Source organism: Urocampus carinirostris, chromosome 1, assembly GCF_059441175.1.
Source record: "Urocampus carinirostris isolate Australia breed hairy pipefish chromosome 1, RoL_Ucar_1.0, whole genome shotgun sequence".
NCBI lineage: Eukaryota > Metazoa > Chordata > Actinopteri > Syngnathiformes > Syngnathidae > Urocampus > Urocampus carinirostris.
The window spans coordinates 3,086,693-3,113,513 of record NC_142349.1 but is presented as its reverse complement, the minus strand read 5'-3'; the positions used below and the strand labels follow the sequence as shown (position 1 = coordinate 3,113,513).

The window sequence follows — 26,821 nt, the reverse complement described above, 5'->3', positions numbered from 1 at the left end:
TTTGTGTTATGTTGATTTCTGGTAATTTACTTTTTACTAAGTAGTCTTTTAGGTTTTTGTTTCTTTTAAAGGCTGAGATGATTTTGTAATCTTGGATTATGTCTGTGTTCTGTAGTGTCTGGTTTATATTTTGTCTAATTTTTCTATTAGCATTTTGGCTAAATTCTGAGTAGGTACTTATTAGGGGGATAATTTTCTGTGTGTCCCGTTGCCCTGTGGCTAAAAATGTTTTACGGACTTGCCTGAGGAACGATCTAGAGTATCCTCTTGGTCGCAGTGCCTTGAAAAGGGTTTGGGTGGCTTTTTCAAAGTCCGTACGTTGCGAGCAGATTCTGTGGAATCTGAGCAACTGTGATTTTATTAAGCCTCTGTAGGTGTGCTTTGGATGAAGGCTGTTTTTGTGTAAGAGTGCATGTGTGTCTGTGTCTTTAAAGAAGACCTTTGTGTCTAAAGTTTGTGTTTGAGTGAATGAGGGTCCCTTATAAGTAGTTGTGTCTAGAAAATCTATCTGGTGGTCATTTGTGGAGTGTTTGACCGTAATTGTACTATGGTGTGTGTTGAGCATTTCTATGAATTTTTGAAATTCTTCTTTGCTATGTGTCCACGTTCCCCAAATGTCATCTAAGTACCTAAAATAATTGGTGGGTAGTTTGTCGCATTTTTCAAAAGCTGTTTCCTCCCAATGCGCCATGTAAATGTCAGCATAGGCAGGTGCAAACTTTTTACCCATGGCTGTGCCACTGATCTGTAAGTAGAATTCCTTGTTGAATTCAAAGTCGTTCCTAGTGAGGTTAATTTCTAGGAGTTGTATTAGTACTGTGTCTGGGCGTTTGTCGTCAGGGTATTTTTCCATCCAGCGCTTTACTGCTGTTAACCCTGCGACCGTGTTTATGTTTGTGTAGAGGCTATCTATGTCTATGGTAAATAAGATTGTTTCCTGCGTTATTTTAATCTGTTTTATTTTGTTTACGAAATCATATGTATCTTTAATGTAGCTATTATGTTTTGTGGATAGTGGAGTGAGAAAGTGGTCTATGTATTCCGCGATCCTGTAGGATTCGCTGCCACAGTCTGAGACGATAGGTCTTCCTGTCGGCACTTCATACGGAATAGTCCACGTTAGTGGTGATTTGTGTATTTTAGGTAGCAGGTAAAATCTACGGGGTCTGGCTTCCTCTTCCCCTATTAGGTAGCGTTTTTGTTTTTTAGTTATATATTCATTTTCTAGAAGTGTTTGTAGGATATCTTCTATTTTCTGGGCTGTTTCTGGGTATATTGGTTTTGTTAATTTCTTATAATGTGACGTATTGTTTAATTGTCTGTGTGCTTCATATATATATTGTGTTCTGTCTAGGATAACTATTGCACTACCCTTGTCCGCTGGTTTAATAACTATCTGTTTGTTGTTAGCTAATTGAAAGAGGGCTTCACATTCTCCTCTGCTAAGGTTATCTTTGTCTAGTATTAAAGCTAGGGCTATGGCTAGGACTAGGTTTAGGGTTAGGGCTCGGGTTAGGACTATGACAAGGGCAAGTGTTAGGGTTAGGGATAGGGTTAGGGTTAAGGCTGGGGCTAGGGCTCGAGCTAAGAGTAGGGCTAGGGTTAGGGCTGGGTTTAGGGCTAGGGGTAAGGCTAGGGTTAGGGTTAGAGTTAGGGCTAGTGTTATGATTAGGGTTAGGGGTAAAGCAAAGTCTATGGCTGGGGTTAGGACTGGGGTTAGGGCGAGGGCTATTGCTGGTGGGAGGGTTAGGGCTATGGATAGGGTTAGTGTTGGGGTTTGGGCTAGGGTTCTTCTAGGGTTAGGGTTAAGGTAAGGGTTTGGGTTAGGGTAAGTACCCTGCATTATGGTCACAGCATGCTAGCTTCCACTCCAGGTCATATCAGTGTTTTTTTAACGATGTGGTTTTGACAGTAATGTCTTGAAGGGTCTCTGCAGAACACAGTGGCTATGTTCGTATAGTGGTGAGTACTCTACATTGTGGTCGCAGTAACCCTGGTTTAACTCCATGTCTGAGATGTCTTGGTTTCTCTGACCCCTGGAATTCTGTCGAGTATAATCTTTCTTATTATCATAATCTCAGTGGGACCATTTACTAACTGGCCAAAATGATCTTCAGCTTCGTTTTGACATAAAACTCCCAAAGACACCCTTATCAAATAGAAAATGGTGAAATCACCATGGTCCATCCTAAAACTGCATTACCAGTGAACTGCTGTCATAGTCTGGTTTAATGGCTCTCATGTAAGGAAAATTATTAAATATTTGAACATCTCATATAACTCGCTGATGTTTAGAGTGAGCATCCAATTAGTTTTGTTCTTCCTGGATTATAGTGCCTATTATAAACAGGAAGAAGGTGAATGTGTCTTGAAGGCTCTACAAAACTCAATGGCTATGATCGTGATTAATACTCCGCGATGTAATCGCAGTAACCCTGGTTCGACTCCAGGTCATAGCAGTTGCATTCTTTGCTATTGTAGTTTTGACAGTGATGTACTTTGGAAAAAGAATTCAGATTCAGATTCAGATTCAGATTCAGATCTACTTTATTGTCATTCTAGTACACGTGTATACAGAACGAAATGTCGATGCATCTGACCCCCACAGTTTCCTTGAATGTACAGATATAAATAAAGTTGTATTGTATTTTGGCTACGTATAGTATTTTACCATAGTGCCGATAGTGCAAGAAGAGTAGCTAACCAGATGTGCAAAATGGGCAGTCAGGTTAACAAGTCAGGTACACAGTAACATTAACACTGTAACAATAACGCTGTAATTACAATAGTGCAGCGAGCAATGTGCAAGGAGTGGCAAGCTATAAAAAAACTGCCAGTAGTGCAAAAAGTCAAATTAGCAGCCGTTTAGATTTAAGTTAACTATATGTTAGATTGACCATTTAACAGTCTAATGGCCAGGGGGACTAGACTATTGCGGAGCCTGGTGGTCCTGCACCGCACACTGCAGTACCTCTTCCCAGAGGCTAGCAGAGTGAACAGTCCATGATGGGGGTGAGAGGGGTCCCCGGTAATGTTCTTAGCATGGGATAGGCAGCGCTTCTGGCCAATGTCCTGAATGGAGGGAAGTGTAGTCCCGATTAATTTCTCTGCTGTCCTCGTTACCCTCCTCACACTACCCCAGTCGGTAGCGCTGCAGCCTCCACACCACACAGAGATACAGCTGGTCAAGATACTCTCTATGGTGCCCCTGTAGAATGTGATGAGGGAGGGTGGGGGCAGGTGGGCTCTCCTCATCCTCCGCAGGAAGTACAGGCGCTGCTGTGCCCTCTTAACCAGTGATGCAGTGTTCACGGACCAGGTGAGTTTGTTTGTAATGTGCACCCCTAGGAACTTGATACTGCTGACAACCTCCACAGCCTTGTTGTTGATGCAAAGTGGGGCATGTTTGGGCTGGTTTTTCCTAAAGTCGACAATGATCTCTTTAGTTTTGTCAACATTCAGGACCAGGCTGTTGTCCCTGCACCAGCCCACCAACTGCTCCACCTCCTCTCTGTAGGCCAGGTCGTTGTCATCCCTGATGAGGCCCACCACTGTTGTGTCGTCAGCATACTTCACGATGTGGTTTGTGGCGGACCTAGGGACGCAGTCGTGTGTCATCAAGGTGAACAGCAAGGGGCTTAGGACGCAGCCTTGGGGGGAGCCCGTGCTGAGGTAGATGACATCTGAACTGTTCTGACCTATCCGCACTGATTGGGGTCTGTCACAGAGGAAGTCCAGCAGCCAGTTCCGCAGGGGGGTGTTGAAACCCAGGAGTCTCATTTTGTCTACCAGATGTTGTGGGATGATGGTGTTGAATGCTGAACTGAAGTCCAGGAACAGCATCCGCACATGGGTGTTCTTCTCCTCTAGGTGTGTCAGGCTCAGGTGAAGCGCAGAGGAGATGGCATCCCTGGTGGAGCGGTTTGTCCTGTAGGGAAACTGAAAGGGGTCGAATGAGGAGGGGAGACTGGAGGTGATGTGCTCTTTAACCAGTCTCTCAAAGCACTTCATTATGATAGGAGTCAGTGCAACGGGCCGGTAATCGTTGAATGATAAGATCTTGGGTTTCTTTGGCACTGGGATGATGTTGGCAAATTTGAAGCATGATGGTACTTTGGCTTGGTCTAGCGAGGTGTTGAAAATGTCTGTTAGTACACAAGCCAGCTGATCGGCGCACTCCCTAAGTACCCGCCCCGGAATGTTGTCCGGGCCTGGAGCCTTCCTTGTGTTGACCCTTCTCAGGGTCTTCCTCACGTCAGATGAGTCCAGGTGGAGTGCTATTTCGTCCTGATTTGGAACCGCTTTCGCTGCAGGGGTGCCGTTTTGTGCCTCGAACCTTCCAAAGAATTTGTTGAGGTCATTCAGAAAGTCCATGCTAGTGTTCTGCACTGGGGCGGTGGTTGGCTTGTAACTGGTGATGGCCTGAATGCCTTTCCACATATCCCTGGTGTTGGTTGTGCTGAGGAAACGTTCCTGGATTTTTTGACTGTGTGTTTGCTTTGCTAGTCTGATAGCCCGGTTCAGGTTAGCCCTCGCTGATAACAGCGCCTCCTTGTCACCAGATCTAAAGGCAAGGTTCCGTACTTTTAGTTGTTTGCGTATTTCAGCAGTCATCCAGGGCTTCTGATTGGCACGGGTGCATATAGTTTTGTTATTGCTGACGTTTTCTGCGCATTTACTGATGTAGGCTGACACAGAAATGGCGTACTCATCTATATTTATTTTGTTGTTGTAAGTGGCAGCCGATTTAAACATGATAAAAATTACCAACTTCAATAGTGTGTACTCTGCGTGTTGGTCGTAGTACCCCTTTTGACTGCAATTCATAGCAGCTTATCTTATCTTTGAGTGGTTTGATTGCCATGAATAGGATTTGACAGTGATGTTTTGGGGAAAATATTTTAGTAATTGAGTTTTGTTATACACAGCTCCTCGCTCAGTTGGTCAAGTATCTAATTATGGATTGAAAGTCTAGAGAATCTTCTCCTTGTTAATTCATAAGAGCTGTGAGGGCACTACATTAGTTTGTTCCTAACACTCAGAAACCAAGGTTTCTTGGTTTTAATTGACTTTCCTCTTGTGGTATGTAGAGTAATGTTATCTAGAAATAACTTTGCACTCATGGTGAGGGCTAGTGGCGCAATGGATCAGAAGATTCTAGGTTCAACTCCTGGCTAGCCCCTGATAATGTTTTGTTGGCAACTTTATCTTTATTGCATACTTGACAAAGATCACCCGAGGTGTCTTGGTTTCTTTAACCTCTGGAATTCTGTAAAGTATAATCTTTCTTGTTATCATAATCTCATTGGGACCATTTACTAACTGGCCAAAATGATCTTCAGCTTTGTTTTGACATCAAACTCCCAAAGACACTCTTGTTAAGTAGAAACTGGTGGAATCACCATGGTCTGTCCTTAAACTACATTACCAGGGAACTGCTGTCATAGTCTATTGACTCTGATGTACGGAAAATTTTGAAATATTTTATCATCTCGTATAGCTCGCTCATCTTTAACGGTAGTCCATGAATGAGCATCCAATTAGTTTTGCTCTTCCTGGATCTGAGTGCCTATTATATGACTAACTTAATAGCTCATTTGAATAATATTACCAGTATGTTTTTTGTTCACAATATGGCTGGTCATGTTGTTTACTTAGACTTTTGCAAGGCTTTTGATAAAGTGTCTCATAACAAGCTTTTACAAAAACTGAAATGCTATGGTATTAGTGGAAAACTGCTTGAATGGATAACAGCATATTTGTCAAATCGAAAACTATGCGTAAAAATTGATGATGTTCTTTCAGCGTGGTCGGAAGTTTGTAGTGGGGTACCGCAGGGCTCAGTACTAGGACCATTATTATTTCTGTTTTTTGTGAACGACCTACCTGAGGCCATTCAAAGTAGTGAAATCTCAATTTTTGCCGATGATGCTAAACTGTCGGCTTTCTTGGTTACAGGGACAATTGATTCTCTCCAAAATGACATTAAATCAGTTTTTCTTTGGTCCGAAAAGTGGCAAGTGCAATTGTCATGTCATAAATGCTTAGCACAGTCGTTTTTACATGGTTCAGTTCCGCTGTATAACATTAATGATCATGATTTGCATGTTGTTACTGAACATAAGGATCTGGGTGTCACTCTTACCTCAAACTTAAAGTTTATCACGCATATCGCCAAAATTACCAACAAAGCCAATAACATAGCATCAAACATTTACAGAAACTTTTACAACAAGAACCCAGCATTCTTAGTTCGAATGTTTTGCGTTTATGTTAGAATATAGACCCGGGTTAGAATATAACAGCGTTGTGTGGAACCCTTACTTACTCAAGGACATTAACCTACTGGAAGGAGTTCAACGACGGTGTACGAAGCGGATACCTGGGATGCACAGCTTGTCATATCCGGAAAGACTACAAAGACTGAACTTGGACTTTTTGGAGCTCCGTAGAATTCGATTTGATTTAATTTTTGTGTTCAAAGTACTGCATGGAATGATCGATGTGCCTTTTGATCAATTTTTTGAGTTCTGTCGTGTTGATGGTTTACGTGGTCACAGATATAAGTTACGGGTGCCTAGACCTACCAGCAACTTGCATGGAAACTTTATTTCTTTCAGGATACCAAAAATTTGGAATTTTTTGCCTGACCGGGTTATTAGTGCAAATACGGTGCAAACCTTTAAGCAAAGGTTGGCAGAAACAGATCTGTCAAATTTCCTTAGGGGAGGGGGCGTAAGGTGACCATATTTGGCCATGCTCACTCTCAGCATTAGTTTTTTTTTGTGTCATGTTTTGATTAATGTATCCAACAATACCTTCAATGAACATTTCAAACATTTCAAACGAACATATAAACAAGAAGAAGATGAATGTGTCTTGAAAGCTCTCAACTGGTATCAGTGGCTATGATCGTATAGTGGTGAGTACTCTGCATTATGGTTGCAGTAACCCTGGTTCTATTCCAGGACATATCAGTTACAATTTTCGTTATTGTAGTTTTGACAGTGATGTACTTTAGAAATACAATTACTAACTTCAATAGTGTGTACTCTGCGTGTTGGTTGTAGTTACACTTTTGACTGATATTCATAGCAGCTTGATCTTATCTTTGAATGGTTTGATTGCCATGAATAGGATTTGACAGTGATGTTTTGGGGAAAATATTTTAGTAATTAAGTTTTGTTATACACAGCTCCTCGCTCAGTTGGTCAGTTATCTGACTATGGATTGAAAGTCTAGAGAATCTTCTCCTTGTTATTTCATAAGAGCTGTGAAGGCACTACATTAGCTTCTTCCTAACACTCTGAAACCAAGGTTTCTTGGTTTTAATTGACTTTCCTCTTGTGGTATGTAGAGTAATGTCATTAAGAAATAAATATACTAACTTTGAGGGCTAGTGGCGTAATGGTTAATGCGTCTGGTCAAAAGAATCTAGGTTCAAGTCCTGGCTAGCTCTCAATAAGCTTTTGTTGGCAATACTATCTCTGTTGCATACTTGACAATGATCACCCGAGGTATCTTGGTTTCTCTGACCTCCGGAATTCTGTTAAGTTTAATCTTTCTTGTTATCATAATCTCATTGGGACCATTTACCAACTGGCCGAAATGATCTTCAGCTTCGTTTTGACATCAAACTCCCAAAGACACTCTTATTAAGTAGAAACTGGTGGAATTACTATGGTGTGTCCTAAAACTGCATAACCAGTGAACTGCTGTCATAGTCTATTGACTCTGGTGTACAGAACATTTTAAAATATTTCATCATCTCATATAACTCGCTCATGTTTAACGGTAGTCCATGAATGAGCATCCAAATAGTTTTGTTCTTCCTGGATCTTAGTGCCTATTATAAACAAGAAGAAGGTGAATATGTCTTGAAGGCTCTCTGCAGATGTCAGTGGCTATGATCGTATAGTGGTGAGTACCCTAGGTTGTGGTCGCAGTAACCCTGGTTTGACTCCAGGTCATAGCAGTTGCATCCTTTGCAATTGTAGTTTTGACAGTGATGTACTTTGGAAATGGAATTACTAACTTCAAGAGTGTGTACTCTGCGTTTTGGTCGTAGTAACCCTTTTGACTGCAATTCATAGCAGCTTGATCTCATCTTTGAATGGTTTGATTGCCATGAATAGGATTTGACAGTGATGTTTTGGGGAAAATATTTTAGCAATTGAGTTTTGTTATACACAGCTCCTAGCTCAGTTGGTCAAGTATCTGACTATGGATTGAAAGTCTAGAATGTCTTCTCCTTGTTATTTCATAAGAGCTGTGAGGGCACTACATTAGCTCCTTCCTAACACTCAGAAACCAAGGTTTCTTGGCTTTAATCGACTTTCCTCTTGTGGCATGTTGAGGAATGTTATTTAGAAATAAATATACTGAGTTTTGACTCTTGGTGAGGGATAGTGGCGCAATGGAAAATGCGCCTGTTCATGGATCAGAAGAATCTAGGTTCAACTCCTGGCTAGCTCTCGATAAGCTTTTGTTGGCAATCTTATCTCTGTTGCATACTTGACAAAGATCACCCGAGGTATCTTGGTTTCTCTGACCTCTGGAATTCTGTTAAGTATAATCTTTATTGTAATCATAATCTCATTGGGACCATTTACTAACTGGCCAAAATGATCGTCAGCTTTGTTTTGACATCAAACTCCCAAAGACACTCTTATTAAGTAGAAACTGGTGGAATCACCATGGTCTGTTCTTAAACTGCATTACCAGTGAACTGCAGTCATAGTCTATTGACTCTGGTGTACGGAAAATTTAAAAATATTTTATCATCTCATATAGCTCCCTCATGTTTAACGGTAGCATCCAATTACTTTTGTTCTTCCTGGATCTGAGTGCCTATTATAGTTATATTATAATATTTTAGTAATTGGGTTTTGTTATACAAGGCTCCTAGCTCAGTTGGTCACGTATCTGGCTATGGATTGAAAGTTAAAAGAATCTTCTTGTTATTTCATAAGAGCTGTGAGGGGACTACATTAGCTTCTTCCTAACACTCTTAAACCAATGTTACTGGGTTTCAATTTACTTTACTCTTGTGGTATGTAGAGTAATGGTCTTTGGAAATGAATATACTGACTTTTCAATCATGGATAGGGCTAGTGGTGTAATGGATAACGCATCTGTCCTCGGATTAGAAGATTCTAGGTTCAACTTCTGGCAAGCTGTCGATAAGCTTTTGTTGGCAATACTATCTCTGTTGCATACTTGACAAAGATCACCTGAGGTATCTTGGTTTCTCTGACTTCCGGAATTCTGTTAAGTATAATCTTTCTTTTTATCATAATCTAGTTGGGACCATCTACTAACTGGCCTAATTGATCTTCAGCTTCGTTTTGACATCAAACTCCTAAAGACACTCTTATTAAGTAGAAACTGGTGGAATCACTATGATGTATCCTAAAACTGCATTACCAGTGAACTGCTGTCATAGTCTATTGACTTTTATGTAAGGAAATTTATAAAATATTTTAACATCTCGTATAACTCGCTCATGTTTAACAGTAGTCCATGAATGAGCATCCAATTAGTTTTGTTCTTCCTGGATCTTCGTTCCGATTATAAACAAGACGAAGGTGAATGTGACTTAAAACTCTCTGCATACATCAGCGGCTATGATCGTACAGTGGTGAGTACTCTGCATTGTGGTTGCAGTAACCTTAGTTCGACTCCAGGTCATAGCTATTGCATCCTTTGCTATTGTAGTTTTGACAGTGATGTAATTTGGAAATAGAATTACCAACTTCAATAGTGTGTACTCTGCGTGTTGGTTGTAGTTACGCTTTTCACTGCAATTCATAGCAGCTTGATCTTATCTTTGAATGGTTTGATTGCCATGAATAGGATTTGACAGTGATGTTTTGGGGAAAATATTTTAGTAGTTGAGTTTTGCTAAACACAGCTCCTCGCTCAGTTGGTCAGGTATCTGACTATGGATTGAAAGTCTAGAGAATCTTCTCCTTCTTATTTCATAAGAGCTGTGAGGGCACTACATTAGCTTCTTCCTAACACTCCAAAACCAAGGTTTCTTGGTTTTAATTGACTTTCCGCTTGTGGTATGTAGAGTAATGTTATTAAGAAATAAATATACTAACTTTGCAATCATGGTGAGGGCTAGTGGCGTAATGGATAACGCGTTTAACTACTCGTCAGAAAAACCTATGTTCAACACCTGGCTACCTCTCGATAAGCTTTTGTTGGCAATACTATCTCTGTTGCATACTTGACAAAGATCACCCGAGTTATCTTGTTTTTTCTGACCTCTGGAATTCTGTTAAGTATAATCTTTCTTGTTATCATAATCTCATTGGGACCATCTACTTACTGGCCAAAATGATCTTCAGCTTCGTTTTGGCATCAAACTCCCAAAGACACTCTTAACAAGTAAAAACTGGTGGAATTACCATGGTGTGTCCTAAAACTGCATTACCAGTGAACTGCTGTCATAGTCTATTGACTTTGATGTAAAGAAAATTATAAAAATTTTAACATCTCGTATAACATGCTCATGTTTAACAGTAGTCCATGAATGAGCATCCAATTAGTTTTGTTCTTCCTGGATCTTAGTGCCTATTATAAACAAGAAGAAGGTGAAGGTGATTTAAAACTCTCTGCATAGATCAGCGGCAATAATCGTAAAGTGGTGAGTACTCTGCATTGTGATCGCAGTAGCCCTGGTTCGACTCTAGGTCATAGCAGTTGCATCCTTCGTCGTTATAGTTTTTACAGTGATGTACTTTGGAGATAGAATTACTAACTTCAATAGTGTGTACGCTGCGTTTTGGTCGTAGTAACCCTTTGGACTGCAATTCATAGCAGCTTGATCTTATCTTTGAATGGTTTGATTGCCATGAATAGGATTTGATAGTAATGTTTTGGGGAAAATATTTTAGTAATTGAGTTTTGTTATACACAGCTCCTCGCTCAGTTGGTCACGTATCTGACTATGGATTGAAAGTCTAGAGAATCTTCTCCTTGTTATTTCGTAAGAGTTGTGAGGGCACTACATAAGCTTCTTCCTAACACTCCGAAACCAAGTTTTCTTGGTTTTATCTTGTGGTATGTAGAGATGTAATGTTGTTTAGAAATAAATATACTAAATTTACACTCATGGTGAGGGCTAGTGGTGCAAAGGATAACGCGTTTGACTACGGCTCATTAGGTTCTAGGTTCAACTCCTGGCGAGTTCTCGATAAGCTTTTTTTGGCAATACTATCTCTGTTGCATACTTGACAAAGATCACCTGAGGTATCTTGGTTTCTCTGACTTCCGGAATTCTGTTAAGTATAATCTTTCTTGTTATCATAATCTCATTGGGACGATCTACTAACTGGTCAAAATGATCTTCAGCTTCGTTTTGACATCAAACTCCCAAAGGCACTCTTATCAAGTAAAAACTGGTGGAATCACTATGGTGTGTCCTAAAACTGCATTACCAGTGAACTGCTGTCATAGTCTATTGACTTTGATGTACGGAAAATTATAAAATATTTTAACATCTCATATAACTCGCTCATGTTTAACGGTAGTCCATGAATGATCATCCAATTAGTTTTGTTTTTCCTGGATCTTAGTGCCATTATAAACAAGAAGAAGATGAATGTGTCTTGAAAGCTCTCTAAAAGGAACCGGCTCTTTCGGGTCCTAAACGGCTCTTCAGGTTGTTTTTGCTTCTTTCATCCCTATATGACCAAATGTTATGTAAAATTATGCACGAAATGACTTGAAGGAAGGGGGAATAGAACAAAAAAGAAAAAAATAACAAAATGAAAAAGTTGTGAAAATCTGATAAAAAAAAGAAACAAAATGAAGAGAAAAAAGAAGGAAAATTTCAGAAAAAAGAAATGAAAGAAAATAAGGACAAAAAGTAAATAGAGAACAAAAAGTAAAAATTAAAACAGGGAAAAAGAAGAAAACGTTTGTGTTGCATTCAAAAATTTTAAATTATACCAAGTCAATCTTGTTACCAACATTGCACTTCCACTAAAAAACGTGGTTAAATACAGTTGTGTATCGTGCAACTGACTAAATAAGCCCCCAAAAATGTTAGTATTGTGCGACAAAAGATACCAGGAAAAAAAAGAAATTGGAAATCTTGTGAAAAAATTGTTGTAAAAACAAATGACGTTTGTAGGCCGTACAACCTTTGCAATAATCTCATCTCATCTCATCTCATTAGCTGCACCGCTTATCCTCAGTAGGGTCGCGGGGGTGAGGGACAAACAGAGTTGCTGGATACAACCGGAATGTTTGATTTTTGATCTTACATTACACATAGTCCAGTGTTTTTTCTGAATTGCTCAGTCCACAATTGAATGGATTTGGGAGTACAGTCCATAAACATGCCCGATTAAAGTCGCCGTCGACGATAAAGCTCCGTTGGGGTGTGCAAGCTGCTGTTTATTGATAGCAGCGGGCAGGAGATTTAGCGCTATGCTAACGTTAGCATCCGGTGAAACGGTTAGCGGTGTAAAGTTACAGGAAACACAATGTTATGATTGTTGTTAAATACTTCACTTAAAGGATTTTTGTATTTGTTTATTTATACCTGCATATAAATGTATGTATATTTATTTTCATATATTTAATAAAGCTTGAAATATTTACATACAATTGACCGCAGGTTGGAGAGCGTTCTCCATCCGGGCTCCGGTTCTGTGGAATGCTCTTACCCCTGAGATTCGATCTGCAACCTCAGTGGAAATGTTTAAATCTAAGCTTAAATCACTTTTCTACTCTATAAGCATATGAATAACCTATATTTTATGTTGAGAATATGTGTATTATTTGCCCTCATGTAGGTTTTAGATGAGGGGATGGTGTCATAACAGTATGTAGTTTGCAATAGTCTTTGATCTGTGCAGCCCTTTGAGACTCTGTGATTAAGGGCTACACAAATAAACATGACTTGACTTTACTTGACCAATTGACATGTAAGTTTGTAGCTTGGACACTGAGTGGCGCTATAATACCAATTGATAAGAGGGACAAACCACGTCACATTACGTGCAAGGAGACATCTTAGCACCATGCAACCAAATTATGCCACAATCATCTTGTTAAGGACAATTGTAATAATTGATTCCTATGTTTTTCTTCTTATTCATTTGAAAACAGAATAGCATTGTGTTAAATTGTGCGGCCCCTTTCTCAAGGTTACTTATTTTCCTCATGCAGAAGTTTTTCTTTCCCCGCATGTAGGTTTTAGATCAAGGGATGGTGGTAAATGGTAAATGGTATACTTCCTGTGATTAGGGGCTATACCAATAAACAAATAAACTCATGAAAAGTGTTTGTAGTGACCAAAATGTGGATGATGACCATGCGGAACGCCAAATTTACAGCATTTCTTGGAGGCACAGAAGCCTGGGTGGTTCGCCAGCATTTCTTTCTAGGTGTCAGTCATTTTTCAAAGCTGTTAAGTAACCAGAAGTTACCAAGAGTAACCAAAAGTACGAAACTTGAAAAACCAGAGGCGTTACAAGGGGGTGGTAGGGGGCAAAGGGGTGTGCTGTGCCCACCCACGGAAACGTCCCGCTGATCCAAAGAAAATTGGATGCAGTAATGAGGGCAGCCTTAGCAGTGCATATGCTATCCCAATGAGATAATCCCATTCATATAATATTGTGTATTTCAGTGGACTCAGGCGTGGACTCTACATCTTCCATATTAAGGATTCCTTAGCGTTGTACAGCCAAAATGGGGTCTATTGGGTTGAATTTTTAAAATAAATGTTTAGTGTTTTTCAACCACTGTAATTTATTGATTAATTAACTGACTGTGCCATGGAAAATCATCCAATTTGTGTGCCTGTGCGGTCCAGTAAAAGCTATCTTTCTTTGATTTACTTTTACTGGAGATGCAACGGCACCGACTGGTGATATGTTGTGTGACTTATAGAAGGATATGCTCAAGAATAAAACGAATGTCTACTTGTTTCCCTCCACCACTGAAACATTTTCATAAGACGTGTCTAAATAGGGGAATTTTTACTTTCACATTTAATGCCATGAATGAAAGTAAAATCATAGAAATCTTAAAAAAGTTTATATACAAAAAAAGATAACTGGCGAACTGGACATGATGGTATTTGAACAAGTAATTGGGAACATCAATCTGTAATTTGACCCTTTTTACCGGACAATTTTATGAAAGGGGCAGAGTTCATTCCTATATTTATGTCTTATTTATTTGGGGAATTTTGTTGCTTTTAAATATATCGATGCACTATTGTTATGAAGCACTTTTTTCCATTACACTATTGTTAGGTTACACTTACAACTCCAGTCTCCAAGCTCTACAATGTAAATATTTTGCCCATATATCCTGACATTCTTCTTTTATTTTCTTTTAAGACTTTGTTAACTTTTTATCTTGAAATACTATTCCTAGTCTCGTTTTTCACTACATTTTTATCGATGAGAAAATACATTTCAAAATTGTATATCTACTTTTACAAAGATTTGCTCATTACTGGGTAAAGTCATATCTCAAACAGATTTCATTTTACTCAGATTGGCGAAAACAATTCCATATTTATGAGCAGTAGCTGTGGAGTTCATCAAGGGTGTGTTCCAACCTTTATTGTTTTATTGAAAATAAATGGCTTGTGTAATGTATCATTAAAATTAAAATCTATTCTATTCGCTGACAAAATTATAATAATGGGCTCTGGTGTAAATTCACAATAATTACAGGCAGAACCTAGTGCAGAAATAAACATGGTCAAGAAATGTTCGGCAAAAACAAACTATCATCAAACGTATCCCTAACAGAAGTTATGGTATTTGTGTTTCCTGCAAGATTAGGGGTGCACTTGATATCCTTATCCTATTTCCTTTCGGTACACGGTTACGTATTATATCATTATAACTTACAGCTCTTTGTGTGCCAATACTTTGTTGTTTTATTTTGTTAATTATTGGTTGATGTTGTTTTAGTGCTTTGCCCAAATAACAAGCCACAAAGAAATCAGAAAATGTTGTTGCAAGTATGAATGTGACATCATCCCAACCAAGTGTCAGGTTTTGTTAATTAATAAAAACCTCAGTCTACCCCAGGCTTCGGAATTGATTCTCATTGACCCTTTCTTGAACTGTGTGCGAGGGAGACGACCCCAGTCTGAACCCATCCGAGGTCAAAGGTCAGGGTTGAAAACTAGGTTATCCCCTCAGCAAAGGTGAGGTGAAGGCGAGTTCACTATCCTTTGAACGATGGACTTTTCCAAGTGCAGTACTTACTGTTGCATACTGTAGACTCAAGTCACAGAAAATCAAGAGGGGAAGACAAATTTTGACAATTTAGCATCATCAATTAAAAATGTTAACATGGGTGCAATTAAAATATTATCATCTTTCTCTGAATGGCTGTTTCATCCAAAAACAACTGACTTGAATATCCAATATAAGACATGCATCTGAAATAATCATTTGAATCATAGAATCTCCTTTATAGATAGCCTTTATTAGAATTTTCTGAATGTGTTTCAGTAGCAGAGGAGGAAGTCAGTGTTGCGCCTCTTGAAATACACAAATCAAGACACACAAGTCTAAAAGTTGCAGGTTTATTTGCCATTTACACAACAAAACTACACATCCTTTGGACCAATAGTTCTCAACTGGTTTTGACTTTAGAACCCACGATACCACCCTAATTACAAACAAAAACCCAAATCCCCCCAAAAATATCCAGTTCTAGAATGTATTTACGTTTTCTAAAAACAAAACCATAATATTGACAAGCGAAACCAAAACAATTTCAAGTAATGACTTTACCCTTAAAGGGACAGTGTGTGTAATTTGAGCGACTCCTATTGGTAAAAAACTTCATTAAAGAACAACATGTATTTAAGTAATAAGCAAAACATATAAATGGACATTTTAAATAAAAAATATTAAGTTGAGAAAATGTGCATTTATTTAGCATGAACCTTATCATATTTGTCGGCCTTCTTACTGCTAGGAGCACCTGAAAAAAAAAATCTTGCGAGAATCTTGGCAAAAAAAAAGGAAAATGATGCAATTTGGCTATATAATCTCTGTATTTTGTATACCTCCTTGTGCTTTGTAGCACTCGTTTTCGGTTAAACTAAACAATACAGCAACATCGAGTAGTCAAACAATACAGCATCCCATTAATGCTTCATTATCTGCATTTTGAATTTAATCTAATGTTTCACTTCATTAGCTTTCTCCTCGATATAATGAAATCCGTATCTTTTATATTTTACACAGTATCTGCGTTTTGCCGTGCTCAACATGTATATAAAAAAGTTACCTGTCTTCTTCTGTGGTGTGAAATGGCAGGTGTCAACTCGCACTTTTAGGGCAATAGCGCCATCTAGTATGAAGGTTTTTTTTTATTTTTTTATTTCTGCTTCTAAATGTTATTGAACTTATTTTATTGCACTATTGTTACAATGTACTATTCTTTTTGATTGCATTATGATTAAAACCTAGGCCAGTTTTCTAAGCACTACTTTGTAATTTTGTTTTGCCTACGTAGTATTTTTTCTTTTTTTTCTCTTAAAAGGTGTTATTTTATGTTCTACCATGCCATGTCTATTTTATTGTATACAATGTTTCACAACATTGAAATCAATGAGAATAATAAAAAAAAAAAAACTTAGAGCGTTTTTTTTTTGCAAGTCCTATTTTATTTGTGTGTTTGTTTGCATAAGATGGACTGACCTAACCTTTAAGTGACTGTTGCCGTGGTTACCATAGTCATTTGACATATTCAGGATAGTGGACACTCTGGCCAGCCACTGACCTCACCTCCAGGATTCGGAAATGCGTTTTGTAACCCACTTCAAAAAGCGAGTTAGAAATAAAGAAATAAAAGAATAATTAGACATTTAAGAAAAATATAAAAATTTAATGGGAAGCTTATAGTCGAAAACATTTGATCATAACTAAATTGTCGAATAAAATAAACTAATTTAATTAGCAATGATTTGTTAATTCCTATATCAACAAAGTTTTGTAGGAAAAGACACGAAAGACATCATAGTCATCATAGCGAGTGTCGAAAGCAAGTCTTTCATCGTTACTCGCTGCCGGCCGAACAGGCACGTTTGTGTAAACGACACAGGATTATCAATAGCAATTGTTAACAAGACATTGCTTGGGAAAAAAACAAATCTCTCCACCCGGTGAGAGACACAATGGACGTAAAACCCAAACTGGACTAGTTTTGGGTTTTTTTCCCGGTAAAATTCTTTGTGACCTTGGACGATTGGAAATCGCAGTGCTATCTTGACTGTTGACTCATATACTTTTGGGAGACAAGCAATACCGATGGATTTGGGACACAGAACTGTGTTTTCTTTGCTTACTTGATTAACTTTGTTGGGTTGACTTTGCTCATTTGATGAACCTTATTGTCTCTCCATTCAATTGTAATCGAAATTTAAAGTGTTTGTAAAGTAGGCTTAAACGTATTTACTCAATGTGTGTAAATATGTTTACGCCTACTTTACAATGTATTATTGTGTGACTTTAAATTCTGACATGAAACAGATTTAGGTTGATTCTAAAACCTTATCACTTTGCATAAACTAAGTTATCAATTGAAATTAGAGTTGATGACTGGTCATCAAACTGAAATAGAAATAAAACAGACTAAATCAATATGAACCAAAATTAAGATCTTGCCTTTAACACTTTAAACCAAATAAGAGTTAATGTTTTTCATGGTAAATGTTATCTATTGTCTTGTCCATTGTTCATCAAATCGATGGCTTTTGTTTTTTGTCTGTGTGTAATCTTGACTGTGGTGGTTCCTCTATTGATTTTACCACTCACCATACCTAAAACTAACTAGTCCAGTAGCTTTTCTTCCCTCTACTTAACAGCATATGGGCCACAGTTTGTATTTCAGATAATCAGTGATATGCTTCTGTATATATGTGTTTGCACCTAAAAGCAAATCTGGCAGGTACGATTGCAACACATTATGTGAAAAATTGAAAAAAAAAAAAAGAAAAAATTTAAAGAGAGTAAAATGGGAAAATGATGCATTTTGATTGTATTTTGTGACTTGTTTGATATAATTGATTACCAATACTCGTTTTCTCTATTTTATCTGGATTTCACAAATTTGATAAACAGTAGTCAAGTCAAGTCATGTTTATTTGTATAGCCCTTAATCCCAAAGAGTCTCAAAGGGCTGTGCAGACCGCATATTATTGCAAATCACAGACTATTATTCCACCATCCCCTGATCTAAAACCTACATAAGGTCAAGGAAATACTCAAAAACCTTCACATGAGAATGATGAAGAAAGCTTGAGAAGGGACCGCACATGACGTAATCCCCCTTCCAGCAACCGATTTTGCAATAACAAAAAATCACATATACTGTCAACAGGAAATATAGGTTATTCATAAGATATAAAATAGAAGTGTGTTTTAAGCCTAGATTTAAACAGTTCCATTGAGGTTGCAGATCAAATCTCAGGGGGCAGAGCATTCCACAACAACACTCTCGAATCTGCGGTTCTCTTTTTGGCTCTTGGGATCACTAGTAGACCAGAATTTTCAGAGCGAAGGCTCCGGACCGGAACATAGGGGAAATTAAAACTGAAAGATATGAGGGAGCAAGTCCATGCATTATTTTGTGTACGACCAACAGAACCTTAAAATCACATCTTAAGCTAACAGGGAGCCAATGCAGGTTGGCTAAAATCGGGGTAATATGATCAAACATTCTTAGTTTAAAGCCTCCCTGCAGCATTTTGTACCAACTGCAGGCTCTTGATTTTGGACTTTGGGAGACCGGAGAGTAGTACATTACAGTAATCGAGACGGGAGGTAACAAACGGATGAATAATAATCTCTGCATCAGACTGGGACAGAATAGGGCGAGTTTTAACAATGTTGCAAAGATGGAAAAAAGCTGTTCCACAAATATTCCTAACGTCTGTTTGGAAGGACAGATTGGGGTCAAATGTGTCACCCAAATTTTTGACTGCGTCACACTGGGTGACATTACATTTGTCGAACAGTATACTGTACCATACCATCTTTAGGTACAGTTCTACGACTATGTTACAATAAAATCAAGCAGCTATACAGATGAGGTAAAATAAAGGGAGATTGTTGATTTTAACAAAAAGAATACATTTCAAATTTTCAACAATGTAACTCAACATTTCTTAAAATGTTTAAAAGCAACCATTACTAACAAATAACTGCGCAAGTAATAAAATCAGGCTTAACATGTGAACACAACCTGACATTATCTAATAATAAAAATAGGTGGATCAGTAATGCATGAAATTAAATTGAAAATGAAGAAAATAACTACATAATTACATGGGTAATAATTACATAAAATAATTCAGAAATGTTACAATCATTTCTGTATTTTATCTGGATTTCACACATTTAATGAACAGCATACCATACGTTCTTGAGGTATGGTTTTACGACCACATTATAATAAAATCAGACATATAGATGAGGTAAAAATGAAGGTTGTTGCAAAATGTAACGTCCTGATAAAAGTACATTTCAAATGTCTGACAACCTTACTCAACATTTTTAATAAAAAAAAAAATATTCCACTTGAAGACAACAACCATTAGTAACAAATAGCTGTGCAAGTAATAAAAGGTAAGATTTTAATAAAAATGACACATCTCAAATTTCTAACAACGGAACTCAACATTTTTAAAAAAATATTTATATACGGTAGCACTTGAAAACAACAATTGGTAACAAATTGCTGTGCAAGTATTAGAATCAGGTATACAATGTTAACGCAACCTAACGTTATGTAATAATTAAGATAGGTAGAACAGTGATACATTAATTCAATGAAAAATTAAGTAAAAACATAGGTAATAATTACATAAAATAACTCGGGAATTTCGAAACCCTTATTTACTTTATTTTATCTGAATTTCACATATTTAATGTACAGTATGTTCTTGAGGCAAGGTTTGATGACTATTTTACAATAAAATTAGGCATTCAGACAAATTTATGATTTTGATATAAATAACACATTTCAAAATTTTAATTAAGCTTTAATAACTCAACTCAGCTTTTTAAATTCATATAACACTTCCTGACAAACTGCCATTGGTAACAAAGAGATAGGTAGATCAGTGCTACATGAAAATAAAAATAAAAAATTAAGTAAAACATGGGTAGGTATTACTTAGGATAACTGAAATGTCACAAAAACATCAACGCTTGTGGGAAATATAACTTCCGTGTTTTGGTAACAATATAATATACATTTTAAGTTATACGTGTTGGTGGCTTTGCTTTTTTTGGTGTTGTTTTCATACAGTTAACTAATTTCACATGACATCCAAAGCAAGGGAATTGGAAACACTAAAGGTGAAGCATAGCAAATATTGATCCTTCTAAAAAAACAAAACAAAACCATCAAAAAAACGGAAATAAGATTTTACAAAGTATTACTGTATTTCTTTTTATGGAAACGCATGGCTCAGATTACTGACAGGAGCTCATGTGCTTGGATTTTTGACCAGTAGGTGGCACAAAAGGAACACTCGAAAAAATCAAGCCATGACAGACGGGTGACAGTAGTGGAGGCAACTATTTGGGTTCAAAAACTTGACCAAGGGGCCAATTTTTGCATCTATGAATAAATATACATTCAGACATCTACATGGTGTATTTCTTTTGAACTACATCAGTCCCAAAATGGCTTTGAGACGATCACAGTTAAAAAGACAATCAAAAAATACAAACAATATATTGGGTTACTACTTTAAGCATTTCATTTGATATTAAGTTTTGTATGACTACTGTATTTGTACAAAGACTGTTTGAAACACACACGCACACGCACGCACGCACGCACGCACACACACACACACATATATATATATATAAATATATATATATATATATATATATATATATATATATATGTATTGTAGTTCTGTGGTATTTTAGTGGTATTACTGTAGTTCAATTTTTGTACTATTTTGATTGTGTTTCCATATAAGTATTTCTGTAGTATTTTAGTATTATATATCTGAAAGGGGGATGCCACATGTGCGGTCCCTACTCAAGGCTTCATTTTTCTCATGTTGAGGTTATTGAGTTTTTCCTTGCCCTCATGTAGGTTCCAGATCAGGGGATGGTGTAATAATAGTCTGAAAAAATAGTCTGTGTAATAACCTGTGAAGCCCTTTGAGACTCTGTGATTAAGGGCTATACAAATAAAAATGACTTGACTTGACTATTACCATATTGTTTTGTAGTATTTGCATATTACTATGTTTGTAGTTTTTCTGCAGTATTTCCATTATTCTCCGGTATGTCATATTTATTTAGTATTTTTTGTAATACTACTTTAGTTGTATTTTTTTGTAGCAGTAAGTTTGTGTTATAAAATTACTATAGTCGATATTGTAGTATGTCTATGATATTTGTCAACTTTTCCGAATGAAAGCAAAATAATGTACGAGGTCCCTGTTTTTAGGCACAAAATTAAATGTTTAGTTTTGTTGTCATGTTATGGTATTTTTGGTTGCACACACTCAATTATTATTATTAATATCAATATTATTATTATTATTATAGCAGAAATTTACAATGGGAACACATCTTACCATTACCTAAGCGTTAGTATGTAAAGTCATTCATAGAGAGAATGTTTGTTAGGATGCTCTTCCCCCTGAGATCCGATCTGTTGCCTCAGTGGACATGTTTAAGTCTAAGCTTAAAACTCACTTCTACTCTATAGCATATGAATAACCTAAACTTATTTTATGTAATAACTTGTGAAGCCCTTTGAGACTATTTGTGATTAAGGGCTATACAAATAAAAATGACTTGACTTGACATGTTTTCTTCAAAGAAAATGTTGAACAGGGCAATTACCAATTAATTGTTATAGAATCTACAAAAGCAAATTGAAGTTAACATGCAGGTCTACTTGGAAAGGCAGTTTATAGTACACTTTCTCTTACTTTTACATTTTGAACAGGTATTTGCTTATAAGTCCATTTTAAATGTCATTTCCCACAGTTGTTTCAAGACAAATGTCAGTTTTTTGTTTGTTAAATGTAATTAGAAAGGAAACAATTGCTCTTAATCAATGGTATTTATAAACTACACAGTCAGGTACTGGGTAAGAGGAGTTGCATTTGGAGTAAACAGTGTTTGATATTACATTATGGCAATTCATGTTATGTAAAAACGATTGAGTAGGTAATATAACCTAATCGTAAATGAAGTAAAAGGGCATTCGAGTTATGCTACTCGGTGAAGATGATATTTTTTGTATTCAATCATAAAATTATAAACATATTCTGTTTAGGCTTTATGGGTTTGGCTTTTTTTCTGTCATAAAACTTAGATATTTATTGCAATGGCCACAAAACCATGGGTCTCCAACCTTTTCAAGCCAAGGGCTATTTTATGTTACTATTTAGAGCAGAGGGCCCCCAGTTTGATATGCATTTCAAAAACAAACAAACTTCGTATCGTATGATGTTCTATCGTATGATGTTTCCATGTTGCTACCAGGTTATTTATTGGAAGTCTGGTTAAAAAGACTCAGTCAAGCACTAAAAATATAATTTTACTAGAAAATCACAAGGATCCAGCAGTAATGAAAAATTTTCAGAACAGGTCCGAGGGGACCTCAATGGTTCTATGGGGGCACCCTGGTGCCTACAGGCACCATGCAGTAGACCCCCACACTACAGCATATCCCGCCCTCAGTAAATGTGAAATGATGAAATAGTGGGTGATTGAGATTTTTTTATTTGGTTTTCTAAGGTACAAAATGATATGCCTTCTATGAAGGGATAAAACATTAAAGTCGGTGTAAGTAACTTTAAAAATAATTTCCTTGCTGTTGCCGTCTTCTGGCTGAAATGATCATTGAAGCTCTGTTTTGCGTGCAAGTATGTTAGATTATTTTATGCGCTAGAATAAACCCTTCCTTTTTCCTCTTTCTATGGGTTTGGTTTGGCATTTGGACTTTTTTTGAAAGTATCCTTTTCTTACTCTTACAATTTTCACCCTAAAATTAAAGAAAACTACGACCATGCGGGAATCTCACTCTACATTTATTTGTGTCAGTGTACTACATTTTAAGCGTTAGGAACAATGCACACGGTCATAAAAGTTCTTTGACCAACCTATTCTGTATACTCTACATACACCAATGCATTCATTCAGGAAAATATGTATTATAAAATCGACTGTACCAAGGTTTCTCCAATCTTTTTAAAACGGTGAGCTACTATTTCTTACTGATTAGGGCAAAGGGCACTCAGTTTGAAAAACATTTCTAAAATAGCAACTTTGCTAAATAGCTAAAGATGTAGCTTGATAGTAAGTTAGAAAGGTAAACAGGTAAAAAAAAATCTAAAAGAGAGCTAGGTAGCTAGGTAAAAGAGTAAAGACCATCTAAATAGCCAGATAGAAAGATAAAAACAAGGCTATAGAAAGCTAGCAGGAAAATAAGCCAAATTTTTTATAAGCTTGATAACTTGCTCCGGGCACCCCAGTTTCCGCCCACAGTCCAAAAACATGCAGGTCAGGTTAATTGGTTGGTCCAAATTGACCTTAGGTGTGAATGAGCAAGTGGGTTGTCTGTCTTTGTGTGCCCTGCATCTGGCTGGCATCCAGTTTAGAGGGTCCCCTGCCCAATGCCCGAGGATAGCTGAGATGGACTCCAGCGCCCCCGCAACCCCAGTGAAGATAATCGGTGCAGATAATGGATGGATAAATGGACTAGCAAAAAAGTAAAATGTTATTTAGAAAACATGCAAAAAATGTAAATAGCCAGCTAGATACTTTGCTAAATAACTAAAAAGGTAGAAATACAGCAAGATACAAAGCTAAAAAGGTAGCCAGATAGCGAGTTTAAAAAAATTCCCATTTTTGCTTTATAAAACCCATAAACCCGTTTGAGCGCCCTGGACTATAGTGTATGTTTCTGGTATTTCCATGAATGAAAAACAAAAAATAAATCCTTCAGAAATCCAAAACTAGCATCGTACTATGGCAGGGAAAAACAGGAGGATGGACAAATGTGAAGAGGACACAGAGAGATGAGAGTATAATGATAGAAGGATGGATGATGGAGAGACAATGAGAAAAGGGAGGGGAGAGAGGGGTAAAGAAAGCAGATGGATGATGCCATTGGACAGTATTTCATGTCCAACTGTGCAGGCTGCCACTTTGTTCACAGCAGGGTTTGTATGTGTGCCTGCTCATTCACATGGGCGGCTTTGTGTTTCCAATAGAAATCATCTGTATGCATGTGTATGTCTGAGGCCACACATTAGTGTATGTTTTTGTCTAGTGTAAATGTGGCTTATGTGTGCATGTGCCGGCCTACTGCAAGATTAATTCAGCAAAATTAATTGGGTTTAGATTGGAAATTAGTTGAGGACACAGTTGAGCTGATCTGTGTTGTCTGCTTTGTCCCACCCCTGCCACTCCTGGCCATTTGTCTGTCCTTATTTTCCTGTTCTTTTTTCTTTATGTTCATTCAGTAAATGTATCTAGTTACCAGGGAAAATAACTATTTCCGTTATTTGAAAAAGAAGTTGTATGTCAAAGAGTATGAAATTTTCAGAGCAGTATTCGAGTCAAATCGAGAACAAGTGAATGGTTGCAATATAGAACCTTGTAATATTTATTGCACATCAGCAGCAACCAATTTATCCTACACCTAAAGTGCAAAAAAAAATAAACAGACGAAAACGTGTGTAAACACCCACGAAAACGTACGTAAACATGCAAAAAAACGTAAGTAAACACTCGCAAATACGTGCCTAAGCAGGCACTACAACTTATGTAAACGTACAGAAACCATATGTGAACACACACGAAAGCATACGTAAACGCGCACAAAAACATACGGAAGCACACACAAAAAAGTACGTAAACACGCACAAAAACTGTCACGGGGAGGGGGAGCGGACCGGAACGGAGGCAGGAGGCAGGAAGGGAGAACTAATTTGCGATGACAATCATAACTTTTATTTAACAAAATAAAAGTCATACAAAACTCCGGGACAAAACAGAACAAAAACATTCGTACACTCAGAATGGGCAGGTACAGGTTTCCTCCGACTCAAACTAAACAGGACAGGGCATAACAGAACGGAAAATGTGTAATGAGCCAACACCCGCAATACCCACAACCCAACCTTAAGTAGCACACACGCAATTAGCTGATCTGCTTCAGCTGGTGCCCAGGGGGCGGGGCAGACCGGTCGCCACGGCGACCATGCTGGCCATGACAAAAACCTACATGACCACGCACAAAATTTTATGTAAACACACACAATATGCATGTATGCGCACGAAAAAAAACGTATGTAACGGCGGGAAAAAAAATTGTTACCCCGTTACTAAAAAAATAACATCGTTCTGTAACGGCATCCCCCCATTGAATGGGTAGGTGGGTTATTTTAAGATCTGGTACGCCACCGGGTTTGGATCTGGGCACAGGTGTTTCCACTCACCACACACCTGTCCCTGAATCTTTATAATGATATTTTGGACAGAACACGTAATAGGGTCATTTCATTTCCCAGTCATCTTATACAATTGTTTTGGTTTTTGTTTATTGCTTCTGGTTCTTGTTTTGCGACCATTTGTTACTTTGATTTGTTTGTCACTTTGTTCAGTGAAATTCCACTGCCAAGCCAGGTTTGTTTTATTTTGATTCTGGTTTCTTTTTTGGACATTTGTTAGTAGTTTAGTGCCCACTTTTTAGTTACTGTTTTCCTGGTTTTGTTGATAAATATCATCCTTATTTTGAGCACCACTGCCTCAGTTCCTCCCAACACCATATGTGTTCACCAGCAAAAACCAAACACTCAATCACATTCAGCAATAGAAACTTTCTTCTGGTTCGATTAAATTTTACAACGATTTGTTTGCAGGATATGGATTAAAGGACTGAGAACCTTAATTGGTGTGACTAATTAACAATAAAACTCCCACAAATTCCGAACTACAGAGCGCACCTGATTCAGAACAGTTTGTTTAAATTTTAAAACAAAACAAATGCCAAAATGTTTTTCCTGCCACGAAGAACAAAAAGATTAAGCTAGATCACAGTAAAAGCGGTCGTGTTCGAAAAAGTGGTCGGTGTGTAGTTTCGAAATTTACGGTAAATAACACTATCCATCTTAGTGATATTTGATTTGCTGAACTCACAGCAATATCAAAGCCATGTTGTGCTGGGGGGACCCCTGCATATAAAATATTGCATGCCTATGGGCAGATATCTGAACATAACAACAAGTAATACTGACATGTGATGGGTTAACCGTTGGATGTATTCATGGGGTCAAAGATGACCCGGTGGGTTGTTATTATTCAAAATGTTTGAAAATTTAAAAAAAATTGTAATATTGTCATATTCTCATATTCATGTTGATTAAAAGATGCCATTAGTATTTTTATTTTTTCCCTCACAAGTTTTTGAAGCCCACTAATGGAAGAGTGTATTCACTGGTAGGTCATGCATCCAAGGGTCAAATGATTACATATCAAAGCACACATCTAGAAGCAGCGCATGCAGGGGAGAAGCAACGAAAGGAAGCTGACAGACAAGCAACCGTCCAGCACTGAAAAATTGCCAATTGAGGAAACATGTAAGCGCGACTTGACTTTCATCCATTCATCCATCCATTATCTGCACCGCTGATCCTCAGTAGGGTGGCGGGGGTGCTGAAGCCCATCCTAGCCATCTTCGGGCAATGGGCAAGGGACACCCTGAACTGGTTGCCAGCCAGTCGCAGGACACATAGAGACAGACAACTCACTCGCTCATTCACACCTAG

At 37.7% G+C, this 26,821-nt stretch overlaps 1 protein-coding gene across 1 annotated transcript in view; it reads right to left on the bottom strand.

Moving 5' to 3' along the window:
* Nucleotides 1-26,821, bottom strand: part of LOC148373258 (uncharacterized) — a 33,603-nt gene that overhangs the window by 349 nt on the left and 6,433 nt on the right. The window contains exon 4 of the mRNA XM_088320449.1: nt 239-1,266. Within this exon, the coding sequence (XP_088176575.1) occupies nt 239-1,266 (1,028 nt within the window). The remainder of the gene's footprint in view (nt 1-238; nt 1,267-26,821) is intronic.